The following is a 14569-nucleotide window of genomic DNA, read 5'->3' as shown; positions in this document are numbered from 1 at the left end:
CTCTCCGCCGAACTACGGAACTGGAATACGTTTACACAGTCTCGTAACGTATGTATGGAGATAACACGAATACCAAGTCCGGGCGTATGCGGCTTTTGTACATTCTCATAATAGACTGAATTCCGAATGAGCAGGGTTTGTGGAAGAGTGAAGTCCAGATTTTAGTACGATTTACATTTAGCTTACGTTAGGGTCTAGACTATTGTAATTAATAGGCCATCTGCGAGTTTTCACTGTGCACAATGATAGAGGAAGCGAATGTGTGAAGCCTAGCACCGTGGAAGAAGAGCCAATATCCGCTCTAAAAATGACTCTGCTATCGCAATGGTGGTGGCTCCCGCTGCTGGGACTCGTACTGCATTATGTCGCTGGGAGTGTCGTGAGGCGTCAGCGAATAAAAGGCGCTAAGACACCTCCAGGGCCCAAAGGTACAGTGCTGTAGTCTTTCTTTATTTCTTTCCTTTTGTTTCTGTTTGCTAGGATGTTGTGAATGACGATGCTGCTCTAGGATGGCCTTTGGTGGGAAATGCCATGGATTTGGCTTCGGCTGACAGCACTGATATGATCCATATATTCCGCAAGTGGGCTGAGCAGTATGGTCCCATTACTCAGATCAGCCTCATGGGCGCAAAGCAAGTAATCCTGTCGGAGGAGAAGATTGCAAATGAGCTGTTCGTTAAGAGAGGAAATCGGTATTCGGATCGTGGAGCTCCCCATGCGGTAGAATACATCTCGATGAAGCAAAGCCCTGGGTTCAGAAACAAGGACGGTAGGCTGTGTACCCTACCCCACTGAATGTCGATCATCAATGCTAATGACCAATAGAGGGATGGCGCCGCCAGAGAAAAATGTTACACAGCGCTGTCTCTATGGCTGCAATTAATACTTACCAAAGCCTGATGGACGATGAAGCGACATTTTCTCTATCCGCACTGATCCAGTCGCCGTCGTCGTTCCACGACGAGTTTCTTCGCTATGCTTACTCGGTTCTGACGAGCTCCATGCTGGGGTTCTCCATCCCTTCGGCATCAGATCCCTTCATTCGCGACAATGAGGACTTCACGGCGGAAATTATGAACTCCTTTCGTCCGGACTGCTTTCCCAGTAATGTTTTCCCCATCTTGCAGCACTTCCCCCACTGGCTGGTCCCCAGTTTGCAAAAGATGGAAACCCTCAGAAAGGAATATGTGGGCCAGATGTGGTCGTTTCGGAGAAAGATCCAGGCAAGTATCACGGACGGGTCGGCCATGGACTCTATCTATAAGCATTTCCTGTTGAATCGGGATGATTACACCGTGACCGATGAAGAGTCCGTTCATGTGTTTCAAGCCATGATCGACGGTGGCACCCGCTCCCCGCATAATAACCTCCTCACACTCTTGTTCCTGATGATGGAGTACCCGGAGTGGCAGAGGAAGCTTCAGAAGGAGGTTGACGAAGTTGTTGGCAAGGGTACAATGCCTAGCTACCAAGATGTCCCTAACCTGCCGACAGTGAGAGCGATTGTTAAGGAGGGCGTCCGATACCGGTCTATAATGGCGGAGATGGGAATCAGTCATTGTTTGGAAGTGGATGATATTTACAACGGATACGCCTTCGAGAAGGGAACTGTGTTCCATGCAACTTTTGCGTAAGTGATATTCATCAGCATCACTGGCCTTCTTCAGGCCTGTTAACTGTGCCAGATCTATCCTGATGGACAAGGAGATGTATCCCGACGGAAAGTTGTTCAACCCAGCCCGTTGGCTGGAGCCCAGCTATCCGACCTACAAGGAACCTCTCACTGTCTACCCTACCTGCCAAGGTTATCCTGCGTTTGGCTATGGTCGAAGAGCCTGCCCTGGAGTAGACTTCGCGGAACGGAGTTTGGTGATTTTGCTCGCTAAGTTGGGTTGGGCTGTGAATATCGGTTGGCCACTTGATAAAGATGGAAATGAAATTCGGGAGACACTAGAGTATGAGCCAGTACCAGCGCCGAGGCCAATGCGGTTTGGTTGCAGGATTGAACCTAGAGACCCCGAGCGGGTCAAGATTGTCCAGAGCGCGGCTGAGAGATTGAAGATGGACTAGGGGTGGCATGCGGAGAGTCGTTTTACAGACCAATGGTTGTATATTTGCAAGAATATATTTCTGATCTTGTACTATGTTGATGGTTATGAAGAATAGGGCAAAAATCTAGATTATGCTGGCGTTAGGTTCGTGGTATGGAGGGTTGTACTACCGGTCTATGTAGTAGATTGCGAAATCCGAAGTCTGCGTGGTATGCATCATCGAGGCTGTATGTCTGTAGGTCTAAAGTTGTCTATTTCCAAGATTCTACAGCTATGGATGCCACGTCCTTGCCTCGCACCACGCCAATCTCATGGCCACCCTTCATGACGTGCAAGTCAACATCCTCGCGACAGAGAAGCCCTTCCATATCCTCGAGAAATTCATCTTTCACGACGATAACATCCCGTTCCGCGAGAATCAGGGAAACACGTCCACCCGGTAGACCGGGTGGTGCATCTGCTGTTCGACGACGCGCCAGTTCGTCTCTCAGGACTTTCCATATTCGGTCAAAGCGCCTATAGACCAAAGAACCTAGGATGGTACTTAAATACGATGGTACAAATCCCGGATTGGCGCGGAGCTGCCATCGGATCACGTCACCGATCCTCACCTGCGGTCGATCCGCCGCAATCGGCACTGCGTCGAAGTCAACATCTGCGTCCTGGGTTCCATCGGGGACATCTGCACTTGGAGCGCCGTTGCTCGGTTCCAGGTCGCGACGAAGGAGTCGGAGGCGTAGCCACTCTGGGATGAAACTAGATGAGTAGAGGACCTGACTTCGGCGGCTGATATGCGATGTGCGGATTAGTCCTCCCGGACAGATGAGAGTTATTGAACGAAGCATGGTTGCGTGGTAAGCGGCAAATGCGACCGCGATCGAGCCGCCGAGGGAGAATCCTATGATATGGAAGGCGGATGACCCCGTCCAGGCGAGCGGGGAAGATGAGAGAACTAGCAGAATCTGCGTAGTGTAGAGCCGAGCATCATGTGGGAGATCATTCGGCGTTTCTGAATAGCCTCTACCGAAGAGGTCTGCGGTACAATTGTTAGCAACGGTGGTTCCTTGCGGTAGTGTATCTATATCGCCAGAATGAGAAGACAAGGCTCACCGAACATCATCACCCGGTAGCCCCTACGCACAAACTCCTTTGCCATATTCCCCAGGGCAATGCATGGAGTGCCCAGACCGTGCACCAACAAGACCTTCTCGCCATGTTCGGGTCCCCATTCAAACACCTGAATTGTTCCGTATACTGTCTGAACTCGCCTTCCTCCAGGAAAAGCATCCGCTGGGTAGGGTAACTCGGTAGGTTGCTGCTGCTTGTGGTCGGCGCCCACCTGGGCCTTTGCGCGTGTAATTGTATGCTCTTCCGGTAGGTGTTGTATACCTTGAAGAAAGTAGCGGGGGTGCCCGTAGAAAGCGAAAAATATCGTTGCCGTTAGCGCTCCTAAAAGCGGCGCCGGCTTGACAGCCAGTAGCTGGTTTAGATCTACCATGATTGAGTTGAGATACTATAGAAAGAGAATGGCAACTGTATGATTATCTAGTTCTATAGATCAAGTCCTTATTATCCTATGGTGTTCCATATCCTGGCCCTTCTGTCTAAATTAGCGTCGGTTGTTCGGGGTTGATATCCAGCTCTGGGTAAGCTCGAGATGTCGGTGGTCTGGATGCTTTCGGCACCGCGTATACGTACTCTCCTGCGGAGGATTGCCATTAGAAGTATCAGATAGGTCTAGCCTCTATATGATTCAACTATGTGAAACCGAAGCATGCGCTTCGGCGTGAAGCAGACTATTGGTCCAAGTCCTGGAATTTCTACCTTATGAAAGGTGCCCTAAGCGATGAATGAGATCGAATAAAAGAACACTAGGCTGGGAATATAGATGTTCATTGAGTTATATACCACAAGAATAAACACGATCACAAAGTTTGTCATTAACATTACAATCATAGTCCTTTTCAGCTCAACTGGATCTGAACAGTCCCCGGTATCACCCCGACCGCAATGGCGACTCTATAATTGACCAGCTGAAGAGATCGAGTCGCTTCGGTGCATGCGATGAGGTATGTTTTGAAAGTTAGAGTGAGTACTCTCGATATTGACACGCAGCGAACAAGCCCGTTCCGAGAGGGGTTTCGGAAGATGGTAGGCCTTTTGGTGTACGATCAGGATCGTTTCGTTTCGTTTCTCCTCATCTAACCCCTATAGAGAGTACCACTCAACAAAGACTTCATCGCTACTTGATATATCTCGAGAGCCAGTTGTGGGAATTAACGCTCCGACGGTTTAGTTGAGGGTCTCAGGAGCAGGCTCGGCCTCACCTTGCTTGGGGGGCACATTGGTCAATTTTGGTTCGTCGAGGAATTCGATCTTCTCGGTGACAGCAGAGTAGATGGGCTGGTTGATAATGTGCTCAAACCAACGAGAGACGTTGGGGTTGGCTTGGCGCCATTCCTTGCCATAGAAGAACATGAAGCCGAGGGAGATAATCCCGGCGCAGAAAATGTCGGCCAGAGAGATCTCCCCACCGACCAGGAAGGTTTTGCCGTCCAGGTGCTCTTCCACCACGTCAACAGCTGCCTGGGCCATGTTGGCGAACATATCCACCGTCTCTTTGTTGTAGGGACGGATGCCGACCAAGGGAAGATACTTCTCGACAAGGGGGATGATGATTTCAGAGTTGAAGAAGGACATCCATTTCAGAATGTTGGCATAGTCCTGCTTCGTCTTTCCGAGGAGCGTAGTCTCCTCATTCTGGGAGGTGACTAATACCATGTGAGCTTCGGGCGTACGAAAAGGAGGGCATCGACGTACTGTAAATGGCGATGGCCATGCACTCGAAGAGCATGAAGCCATCCTCGCCGACAAACGCAGGAACCTTGCCCAGTTTGCTCACCGCAAAGTGGGCAGGGGTCTTGGGCTCTTCAACGATCTTGAGATCGAGGTTGTTGGCCTTAGCGACCGCTTTGATAGCGATGGTCCGAGGCTGGTCGCCCTGGAATGGAGTTGTTATTATATGTAGGGGCAGGGAGATGATCGACCACTTACGGGGAAAGTGTAGATAGTGCCGAAAGCCATTGTTACTGCTCAGATCTCAATCGAGCAAGGGATGAGAAATCTAAAGAAATGTTATTCAACAGTAAATACTTGTCTCTCATCAATCTTAGTATGCTAGTCTTATAAACCTGCTAGGTGTGGGTGGAACCCAAGATTCGGGCCCTAACCCCAAAACCTGTGCAGCCGCCGAACGACCGAACGGCTGAAGAACCATAAAAACATTAGAACACGGCATTGCTAATGGTAAACTTCTATAACTATTGGAACGCAGGTTAAACTCTTATTATGTAGGCGGAAGCCGTACATTCAGCATTTATATACTGGAATTGAAAAACATCATCGAAAAAACTATCGTGGCTAGCTGCAAACGCCCCGCAAGGACAGAAACCGTCGCTTGGGGCCATCGCGCGTCCCTTGTCCTAGCATGGGCATCATGGCTCCCCGATTGCCGACGCAGCCACATCTGCAGGATGAGGTTCTTCTCGAAAGCTTACAGAACCCAGAGGAATTCTGGCGCGCCAAGCGGAGTACCTCCATTGGCACAAGAAGCCAGACACCACACTCCGAATGGCCGAGCAGACACTTCCAGACGGTACCGTTCACCCGACGTGGGAGTGGTTCTCCGGCGGCGAGATATCGACCTGCTATAACTGTGTCGACTGTCATGTAGTGGCCGGCAACGGGGACAAGGTGGCCATATACTATGACAGTCCGGTGACCAATACGAAGGAAAGATATACGTACAAACAACTTCTTGATGAGGTTGAGACCCTAGCCGGAGCGCTTAGGGAAGAAGGCGTCAAGAAGGGAGACGTGGTAATGCTGTATAGTAGGTGTGCCTCTAGGATGCCATGGCATCGATCGTATCGGACTGATTCTGAACCCAGTGCCGATGATCCCCGCGGCGTTAATTGGAATCCTCGCAGTTAACCGTCTTGGAGCCATCCATTCAGTTGTCTTTGGCGGCTTTGCACCGAATGCGCTAGCTCAGCGCATTGACGCCTGTCAGCCAGTTGCTCTCCTCACGGCCTCCTGTGGCATTGTTGGGAATAGGCCTCCCATCGCCTATCAACCACTGGTCGAGGAGGCGATCGATCTGTCTTCGCACAAGCCCGAGAGCACTGTGATCTGGCAACGAAAGCAATTGCGCTGGGAGATTAAGAGCTGGTGGAGCGTCCAGTGGGGATGGCTGCAAAGTATAATCTTTGGAGGCAAGACGACTTGCGCAAACCAAGTGTCCTGGCAAGAGTATGTTAGTAGCGCAAAGGCGCGAGGGATCAAAGCCGATTGCGTAGCGGTCAAGAGCGAGGATCCCGTGTATATTATGCATACCTCCGGGACAACAGGCGCCCCCAAGGGAGTGCGTCGCGACACCGGTGGACACGCTGTGGGCTTACACTTATCCATCAGCTACATTTTTAATATCCATGGCCCCAAAGACGTGTCCTTCACGGCGTCAGATATCGGCTGGGTCGTCGGCCACTCCTACATCCTCTACGCACCGTTGCTCGCGGGCGCTTCCACAGTGCTATACGAAGGCAAGCCGGTGGGGACTCCTGACGCGTCTGCCTTTTGGCGAGTCGTCGAGGAGTACAAGGTCAATACCATGTTTACGGCGCCGACGGCCCTTCGAGCCATCAAAAATGACGATCCGAATAACGAGTCGCTCTCGAAGATTGGTGAGCGCGGAGGGCTACGATCTCTCAAAGCACTTTTCCTGGCGGGCGAGCGTTCAGAACCTACCCTGATCTCTATGTACCAGAATCTTCTGACTCAATATGGCGCACCATCCTGTCACGTTATCGACAACTGGTGGTCCACAGAGGCCGGTTCGCCCATCACGGGGCGAGCACTCACGCCGCATGCGGGGCAGGACCGCAAGACGAGCCTACGGGACTATCCACCACCGCCCGTGAAACCTGGAAGTGCTGGGAAGTCGATGCCAGGGTTTGATGTGCGCGTCGTCGACGACAAGGGTAATGAAGTAGAGCCGGGTCTATGGGGAATATTGTCTTGGGATTGCCGCTGGCGCCGACCGCGTTCCGCACGCTGTGGGGCGACGAGGAAAGATTCTACAAAAGCTATCTGAAGCGATTTGATGGAAAATTTCTCGATACCGGAGACTCAGGGTGGATTGATGAAGAGGGCTATGTGCATGTCATGAGTAGGAACGACGACGTGCTCAACGTCAGTGCCTATCGATTGTCCAGCGGTACGTCAGAAAGTAGTAACAGTGTTGTTTGGATTACTAACAAGACTATTAGGAGCCATCGAGCAAGCCATCTCTTCTCATCCACTGGTGGCGGAAGCCTGCATCGTCGGCATTCCCGACGAGCTCAAGGGCCAACTACCGTTCGCATTCATCACTCTCACTCAATCTGACCACCCCGAGTCTGTTTTACCTAATAGCAAGATTGCTCTCGAGATCCAGTCGCTCGTGCGCAAGCAAGTGGGCGCCTTTGCATCGATCGGGGGCATGATCCAAGGAAAGGGCATGATTCCCAAAACAAGATCGGGGAAGACGCTGCGACGGGTGCTCCGAGAATTGGTCGAGAATGGTGTCCATGGTGAGTTTGCAAAAGAGGTTGCAGTTCCCAGCACCGTCGAGGATGCAGTCGTGGTCGAGGTCGCTCGAGCCAAGGTGAAGGAGTATTTTGAAACGAGTGGTGGGAAGCACAGGGCCATCGAAGCCCGAGAGAAGTCATAAACCATATTGCCAAATCCAACAGGGTGTGTAGTTATTCATAAGACAGGTATGTACTACGCCGTATAGGGCTAATTAAGACCAGAGGTGCGTCATGGCATTAGAAGACCTTTGGTAAGCCAGTGTGTGACATCGATGGGCCCTGAGCTTATAACAGAAGGTTACATGATAGACTCCGACTAGCGAATGTAAAAGAGACATTTATTAGATTATCCATATCTTCCCTGAGTCTTGCCGATTATATTGGCTGAATTCTAAATGAGAGTTATGGAAGTAAAATTTCAAGGCGCCTAGCAGTATAAATTAGGCCGCGGTGTCATACAACGCCACGGCTAGTTGGATTAATTATCTTAGAAGATGATATTATCGGAGTTTCCGTGCTCTCTTGTCAAGAACTAAATAGTTTAAATTGTCCGAGGGCTTCAGTCGCTACCTAGCTGGCTGACTTTAATACTCGTATCCACCTCAAATTGAATGGCAATATAGACAGCGCAGTATATCCGCCCCCAAAAACACTACCCCTTCCAAGTTCAATCGGCTTCCCGCTTCTTATGTCGCTTAGCATGGATCTCCAGACTTTCTACAATGAATCTCTGGTCATATCATCGTCCCCTATCCCAAAACCGATGAGCAAGAAGGGACGGAATGATCTTTCCCGGAAGACACCAGCTGATATTATTGCCCACTTCCTATTTAAATAATTCAGATCGTCTAAGCGAGGTCCCAATAAAAGAAATTTAAGTATATAACTACCCCAGTAGTTATATTCGGCCAATAGAGATAAATCTACAATATAAAATACAAGTCGTTTCCCCAGGGCCCAGAGCTTCTCTAAATAGATATTCTCTACATCCGGCCCTAGGACACTCCTGTGCTTCCAGTTATCCTTGGTTAGTCTTATAAGCAATCTACTTCTATATCGGCTCTCTTATACGCTGGACTGGCCGGTACTAAATTTCTTATAGCTATAATTACCTCATATCAGAGCCTATTCTATATAGATACTCATATATAGACTGCGGCACGGTTTGGTTTGCGGTCTTAGGTTGAAGACCAAAACCAAAAACCTGCGGTTGCGGTTAAACTTAGGGGTCAAAAGTCTGACTACACCCGCCATTTCGGCAAAAAATGCAATGAATTCAAACACGATTTTCTCAACCAGTTTAAATGATATTGATCTACAAATTGATTATATGGATTCCCCATATCAGTACTTTGTATACCAGCCGCGTGCTAGGCGTACAGCCTGAAGTCTACGTGGCATAGAGCGAATAAGGCGATCTATTCGCTCCTAAGGAATAGCCCACCAAGCAGCTTGAATACTCTCCCTAAATTGCGTCCAATCAACCTGTAATCTGCCGCCTAGAAAGAGCTCTGGATAGAGCTCTAAAAGCTTCTTTTTAAGCAGGTTCCAGAGGTGCTCAATAGGATTTAAATCAGGCGAGTGTGCAGGCCAATCCGGCACCCAAATTCCATGCCTTTCAAGCCAGTCCTGCGCCTCGTAGGAAACATGAATCTTTGCATTATCTTGTTGGAATATAGAGCCAGGCTTGTAGATTGGTAGAAGCCCCTTTTCTAGGCAGGCAAGGTAGGATTTGGTGGAGTATCCACCTCGAGGCGATAATTCATCCCGTTCTAGAACGACCAATTCAGATTGGCCACCAATCCATATAGCGCCCCAAACCATTTGAGAAATATCTTTTCCATGGTTTGTTAGATTAACTAGATCTTTTCTATATGCTTCATTAGAAAAGCGGAACACATATTAGGTTGAATTATTCGACTTTCGTTGAACAGAATATTCGTCCGAAAACATTATTTCAGATAAATAGGTAGAATTGGCCCACGTACGCGCAAATTGAAGGCGTTTTTTAGCCACATCAGGTCTTAGAGGTATACGCTTCTTAGCTTTCTATTTTTTAATTAAAAAGTCCTAAATACGCGCTTAATAGTAGAGTGAGAGATTGAAAAACCACTGCTAGCGATCAGGGCCTTGTAGCCTATCTTAGGCCTCCGGCGGGCAAGCAGATATATATAGCGCTTTTCAGCGAAGGTAAGCTTCTAAGGCCTGCCCTTTCTAGGCTTGCTTTTCAAGATATGGTGGTGCTAAAAGTATTTTTTAGTTAAGTAAATAGTAGAGCGACAGACGTTAAATTGCTTTGCAAGTTGAGTAGGCGATATATTATTCTCTAGACCAGATATGATTGCTGCGCGCGTCTCAGTAGAAAGCTCTTGATTCAACCTTCTATTTCCACTAATTTCGGTTCCAAAAGCCCTCATAATGGTGGCGTGGTAGGTAGTTGAAGAAAGTACAATTTTTGACGCGTCGGCGGAAACGCACTAGTGTAGTCAGACTTTTGACCCCCCATGGGTAGCAGGGTGAAAACCGCAACCAAAACCGCAAACTTGCGGTTAACCAAAACCATAGTGCGGTTAACCAATGGTTAACCGCAAATGCATAACTTTCGAAAATCCTTTCTATTTTATTAGTCTCGTGATCTTTATGCAGCTATCTAATAATACATTTTTACACCATATTTTGGTTCTTACAGGCAGATTACGTTAATACTACTAATTGCCTTTAGAAAGTTTTTGAAATCGATTTGTATTCAAGTCTGATTAGGGTATATTAAATGAGTATTAGTATTAGATTTATCCAGAAGAGTAAGTAGGTAATGGTAAATGTGTGGTTATGGATACTTTTGAGACTTAGTTGGCTTTGTTGCGGAAATATATATTAAATACTCTAAGGGAGTTATTCTATTTCTGAGTAAACTGATATTTGAACCTCGATTTCTTTTAATTTACCTTTAACGATAATTTATCTTAGATATAATTTAAAATTAGCCAAAATTAAGTTTTTTAATGATTTTTAATTGAATATAATCCTATAAAAAATAGAAGTAAATTATGAGTTTTAATAATCAGTTAAAGTAGCATATGGTTAGTCTGCGGTTAGTCTGCGGTTAGTCTGCGGTTAGTTTGTGGTCTTTGCGGTGATCTTGCGGTTACCTAGCGGTTATCTATTGGTTAACCAAGATATAACCGCACTACTAGATAGTGGGATCTAATTAGCTTACAGGATTAACCAGCAGACTATAATTGTTTTTAATATCTATTGATTTCCCCTGGTCGTAACTTATTCTCTCTTATTCCAAAGCGAATCCCTAGTAAGTTTCTATTTCTCTCTACCAGACCCCTTCTACTTCGGCCTTTCCTTATTATGGCTTATTCCCAAGTATCTAGTTTTACCGATCAGTTTTCTGAGATTGACTTTTTACAGTTAGACGATCTACCTACCCTTAGCAATACATACCGAACAGCCACTTCGGTTGCCCTGTCTAATCCTCGCCAGTCCTCCTAACAGCTAGCGCCATCCTTATTAAAATGTATTGGTCCTTGGTTCCACCAGATCTGGATACTCTACGATACAAATCCTGAGATGGAGTAATCTCGCTTACAATTCACAGAATAGTGGCTGTAGACTGAGTTTGGAGTAAAGAAAGATGCTAAAGCTTCGATCGGCTGGGATAATAAGAAAAGATCAAGTGTTTGGGATGAATTTGACTAGGTTATGCACGAGAAGACTGGCGAGCCAAAGATCATATGTAAGCGCTGCCATACTACCCTTACTCATCCCTAGTTACGCCGCGGGGGAATAAGCCCGATGAATACGCATCTTAAAAGTACTACTTGCAAGCCTGGGCTGCAAAGAAGAGGGATTGATCAGCTACTACTTCAATCAGTTAATTTGAATATTATCTTATTTATCTACCACTATTTACTAACTCTCTTTTTATTCAGCCCTAGACTCAATCACTACAGTCCTTCTTTGAAAATCTTCTTATCCATCATCTTCTCCAGTTTATTACTATTGCCCGACTCCCATTTCGTATACTTAAATACCCTGAGTTCCAACAGCTTTGTGATATTATTTAACTATCTCCTTCTAAAATTAAGCTACCCTCTGCTCGGTCTATTCGTCGTCGGCTAGACCTTAAGATTCAACAAGGACAACAGAGTATACTCAATAAATTACCACAAGAAAGCAAACTTTCAATTGCATTAGACTGCTAGACATCACCTTTTTCGCAGACATTTATAGTAATTACTGGCTATTTTATTGATAATAACTAGGAATATCGCGAGGTTCTTCTTGGATTTGAGCCACTATATGGTTCATATACTGGAAGTAATTTAAGTTCCGTTGTTATCAATATTCTTAAGAATCACCAGATCATCGATTGAATATTATCTATTACGACAGATAATATAATAAATAACAATACTATGATTAATAGCATCCAAGAAGAGATTAAGGTACAAGGAATTGGTAATATAGGGGTCTTTCAGATTCTATATCTTACCTATGTGATTCAGCTAAGTCTTAATTAATTATTAAATAAAATAAAGGTAGTATCTATTAATAATAAGACTGAGATTGAGTGGTCGGATGAGCGTGTATACTTAACGCATCCTAAGCGCACAAACAGAAAAATAGTTGATACTTTAAATAAGATAAATCTCTTTTTCTCTCTTTCACTACAAGATTACTGACCTCTTACTATATATCTAGATTTGAAACCTTGCTATCTTTATTAATGTAAGCCCACAGCACCGCGAAGCCTTTTTAGGCCTTCAAACCGAAGAGCCTTATCTACTCCCTATTCAGGATGTCCGTACACGATGGAATTCTACCTTTCTAATACTCGGCCGTGCAAAGCGGCTACAGGAGACCTTTAAAAGATACTGTCAAACCCATGGATATCCCCAATTCCAACTTGACAAAGAGGAGTGGCGCCAGGTCGACTATCTACTTTGTATTACCCAGCCGTTCTTCAAATTCACTACTGCTCTTTCAAAGTCAAAGGATATTACTATTTATCTTATCTTTAGTATCTATAATAAGCTCTCTAGTTACCTTGAGACCTTCGAAGAGTAGCTTCGCCGGAAGAGGATTCCCTGGAAGTAAACTATGCTTCAAGTATTTCAAGCAGTAAGGGAAAAGCTCTTAGAGTACTATAAGATGACTGATTATAAGTACTATGGTGATATTTACGCAATTGCAACGATTCTGGTACCTTCAAAGAAGCTTCGCTTCTTTAAAACTAAGGATTGGTAAGATGATATTGACTACGCTAGACGATACCGTAGTCGATTAGGAGAGGAATTCTGGTGTTATAAGAGATAGCTTTTAGATCACAATAGCCCTCTATTACTTAGGACTTTAGCTGGTTCACTTAATACCGTGGATGAGATTAAGATACTTTGTGACTCCTAGAATACTTTTTAACCGGAGGAGCTCCAAGGGAATAATGATAATAAGCTTGATTGCTATCTTGCTAAAGGTAAGCCCCGATTTATTTGCAAAGAAACTTTGAGTGATTGAAACTAATAAGCTAGGACTAATATCTTAATATCCTTGTATGTTCTGGAAGAAGTATTAATAAGAGTTTCCAATTCTTGCAGCCCTTGCACGGGACATTTTGTCTATTCCTGCTAGTGGTGCTGGTGTGGAGTGTCTGTTTAATTGTGCGCGTGATATCTGTTATTATTAACGTGGGTAATTAAAACCGGAGACAGTTAAAGCGCTGATATTTCATATGTGTGTAATAAAATTCGAGGTTGAATAAAGGGAGATTGATTTCACTAAATAGCTTATTTTAGTTGGGGAGTCAGCTCTTCTTAAACAGGAGAGAGGCTTATTATTATCTCTCCCTTCTCTGGATTCTATTAGTGATAATGAGGAGGCCGAAGATGAAGATATAATAACTAAGAACCCCTCTTAGTTACTATAGTCCCAAGCTCAAAGTAAAAATACTAGGTCCAAGAGACCTCGGAGTAGAAGTACTTAATCCCAGGAGAATGAAGTCATATATGAACCGGCTGATCTGGAGAATACACAACGACCTAGTCGAGTACGGAAGAAGACCAGGATGCCAGAAGGATTTGAAATTGGAACCCTATAAGTGTATAATAAATCAATGAAGTGTATTATATATTAAATGAATTATTTATTAAAAAATGTTGACTTTGGTAAGATACTCCATACTGACTAGATACTGGAAAAATACTAAAAAGACTGTATAAAAATTATCTGATTAAAAGGTCACGAGGCTTAGCCTGTTTGCTATGTTTATCTAACCATTGGTTAACCAAAATTGTATTGCGGTCTTGAGTTGAAGACTGTAACTAAACCGCACAAATTTGCGGTCTTGATCTGAAGACCAAAACTGAATGGTTTTGGATATGGTTGCGGTTAACCACGGTCTTTGCGGTTAGTGCCGCAGTCTAACTTGAGCCCGTAGGAATGATTGCTGGAACCTTGTAGTTGGGCTGTAGTGCAACCGAGGCTGAAGCGTCACTACTATCATGTTGCAAGAGCTGGGATGGCAGTCTCCAGAGTGGATTCTCTCCCGCGCGGCAGCAGTTGATTCCGAAGAGGATGGGAACCGGCCGTGGGAGCCAGGCGCGGAATCCTAGGGGAGAGAGCGCCCCCGAGGTTGGAGTGTGCCATCCCAGGAGCAGGCGTCTTGACAAAGTACTGGCCATTCCATGGCGAAAAATATTTTACGTATCTATACTGGCCGTTGGTTGGATATAGGTTCATCCGTTAGGTATCTCACCCACCTCAAATCCATGCAGGTTGAATGCGGATAATATGGATATCCATACTACCTAGTTAAGTGATCTCTAGTATTCAGATACCACTTATTTTTCTAACCATACCACTAAGATATCTATACATTTA

At 45.8% G+C, this 14569-nt stretch overlaps 4 protein-coding genes across 4 annotated transcripts; 2 read left to right on the top strand and 2 right to left on the bottom strand.

Annotated features, from left to right (window-relative positions):
* Positions 1-531: 531 nt before the first annotated feature.
* On the top strand, positions 532-2070 carry psoD (cytochrome P450 monooxygenase psoD; the record flags this gene model as incomplete). The annotated part of the gene is made up of 3 exons (XM_015553221.1): positions 532-769; positions 826-1630; positions 1686-2070. 3 exons carry the CDS (start codon positions 532-534, stop codon positions 2068-2070), a joined length of 1428 nt encoding a protein of 475 aa, XP_015405459.1.
* Positions 2071-2302: 232 nt separating this feature from the next.
* On the bottom strand, positions 2303-3549 carry ANOM_007964 (alpha/beta hydrolase; the record flags this gene model as incomplete). The annotated part of the gene is made up of 2 exons (XM_015553220.1): positions 2303-3084; positions 3162-3549. 2 exons carry the CDS (start codon positions 3547-3549, stop codon positions 2303-2305), a joined length of 1170 nt encoding a protein of 389 aa, XP_015405460.1.
* Positions 3550-4343: 794 nt separating this feature from the next.
* Positions 4344-5135, bottom strand: psoE (glutathione S-transferase psoE; the record flags this gene model as incomplete). The annotated part of the gene is made up of 3 exons (XM_015553219.1): positions 4344-4822; positions 4872-5052; positions 5106-5135. The coding sequence occupies 3 exons, from the start codon at positions 5133-5135 to the stop codon at positions 4344-4346; spliced, it is 690 nt and encodes a 229-aa protein (XP_015405455.1).
* Positions 5136-5681: 546 nt separating this feature from the next.
* Positions 5682-7821, top strand: ANOM_007962 (putative acetate-CoA ligase; the record flags this gene model as incomplete). The annotated part of the gene is made up of 4 exons (XM_015553218.1): positions 5682-5943; positions 6002-7061; positions 7103-7326; positions 7379-7821. The coding sequence occupies 4 exons, from the start codon at positions 5682-5684 to the stop codon at positions 7819-7821; spliced, it is 1989 nt and encodes a 662-aa protein (XP_015405456.1).
* Between the last annotated feature and the right edge of the window lie 6748 nt (positions 7822-14569).

The sequence above is a fragment of the Aspergillus nomiae genome, assembly GCF_001204775.2.
Source record: "Aspergillus nomiae NRRL 13137 chromosome Unknown contig00202, whole genome shotgun sequence".
In the NCBI taxonomy this organism is placed as follows: Eukaryota; Fungi; Ascomycota; class Eurotiomycetes; order Eurotiales; family Aspergillaceae; genus Aspergillus; species Aspergillus nomiae.
This window is presented reverse-complemented; position numbering and strand designations above follow the sequence as displayed.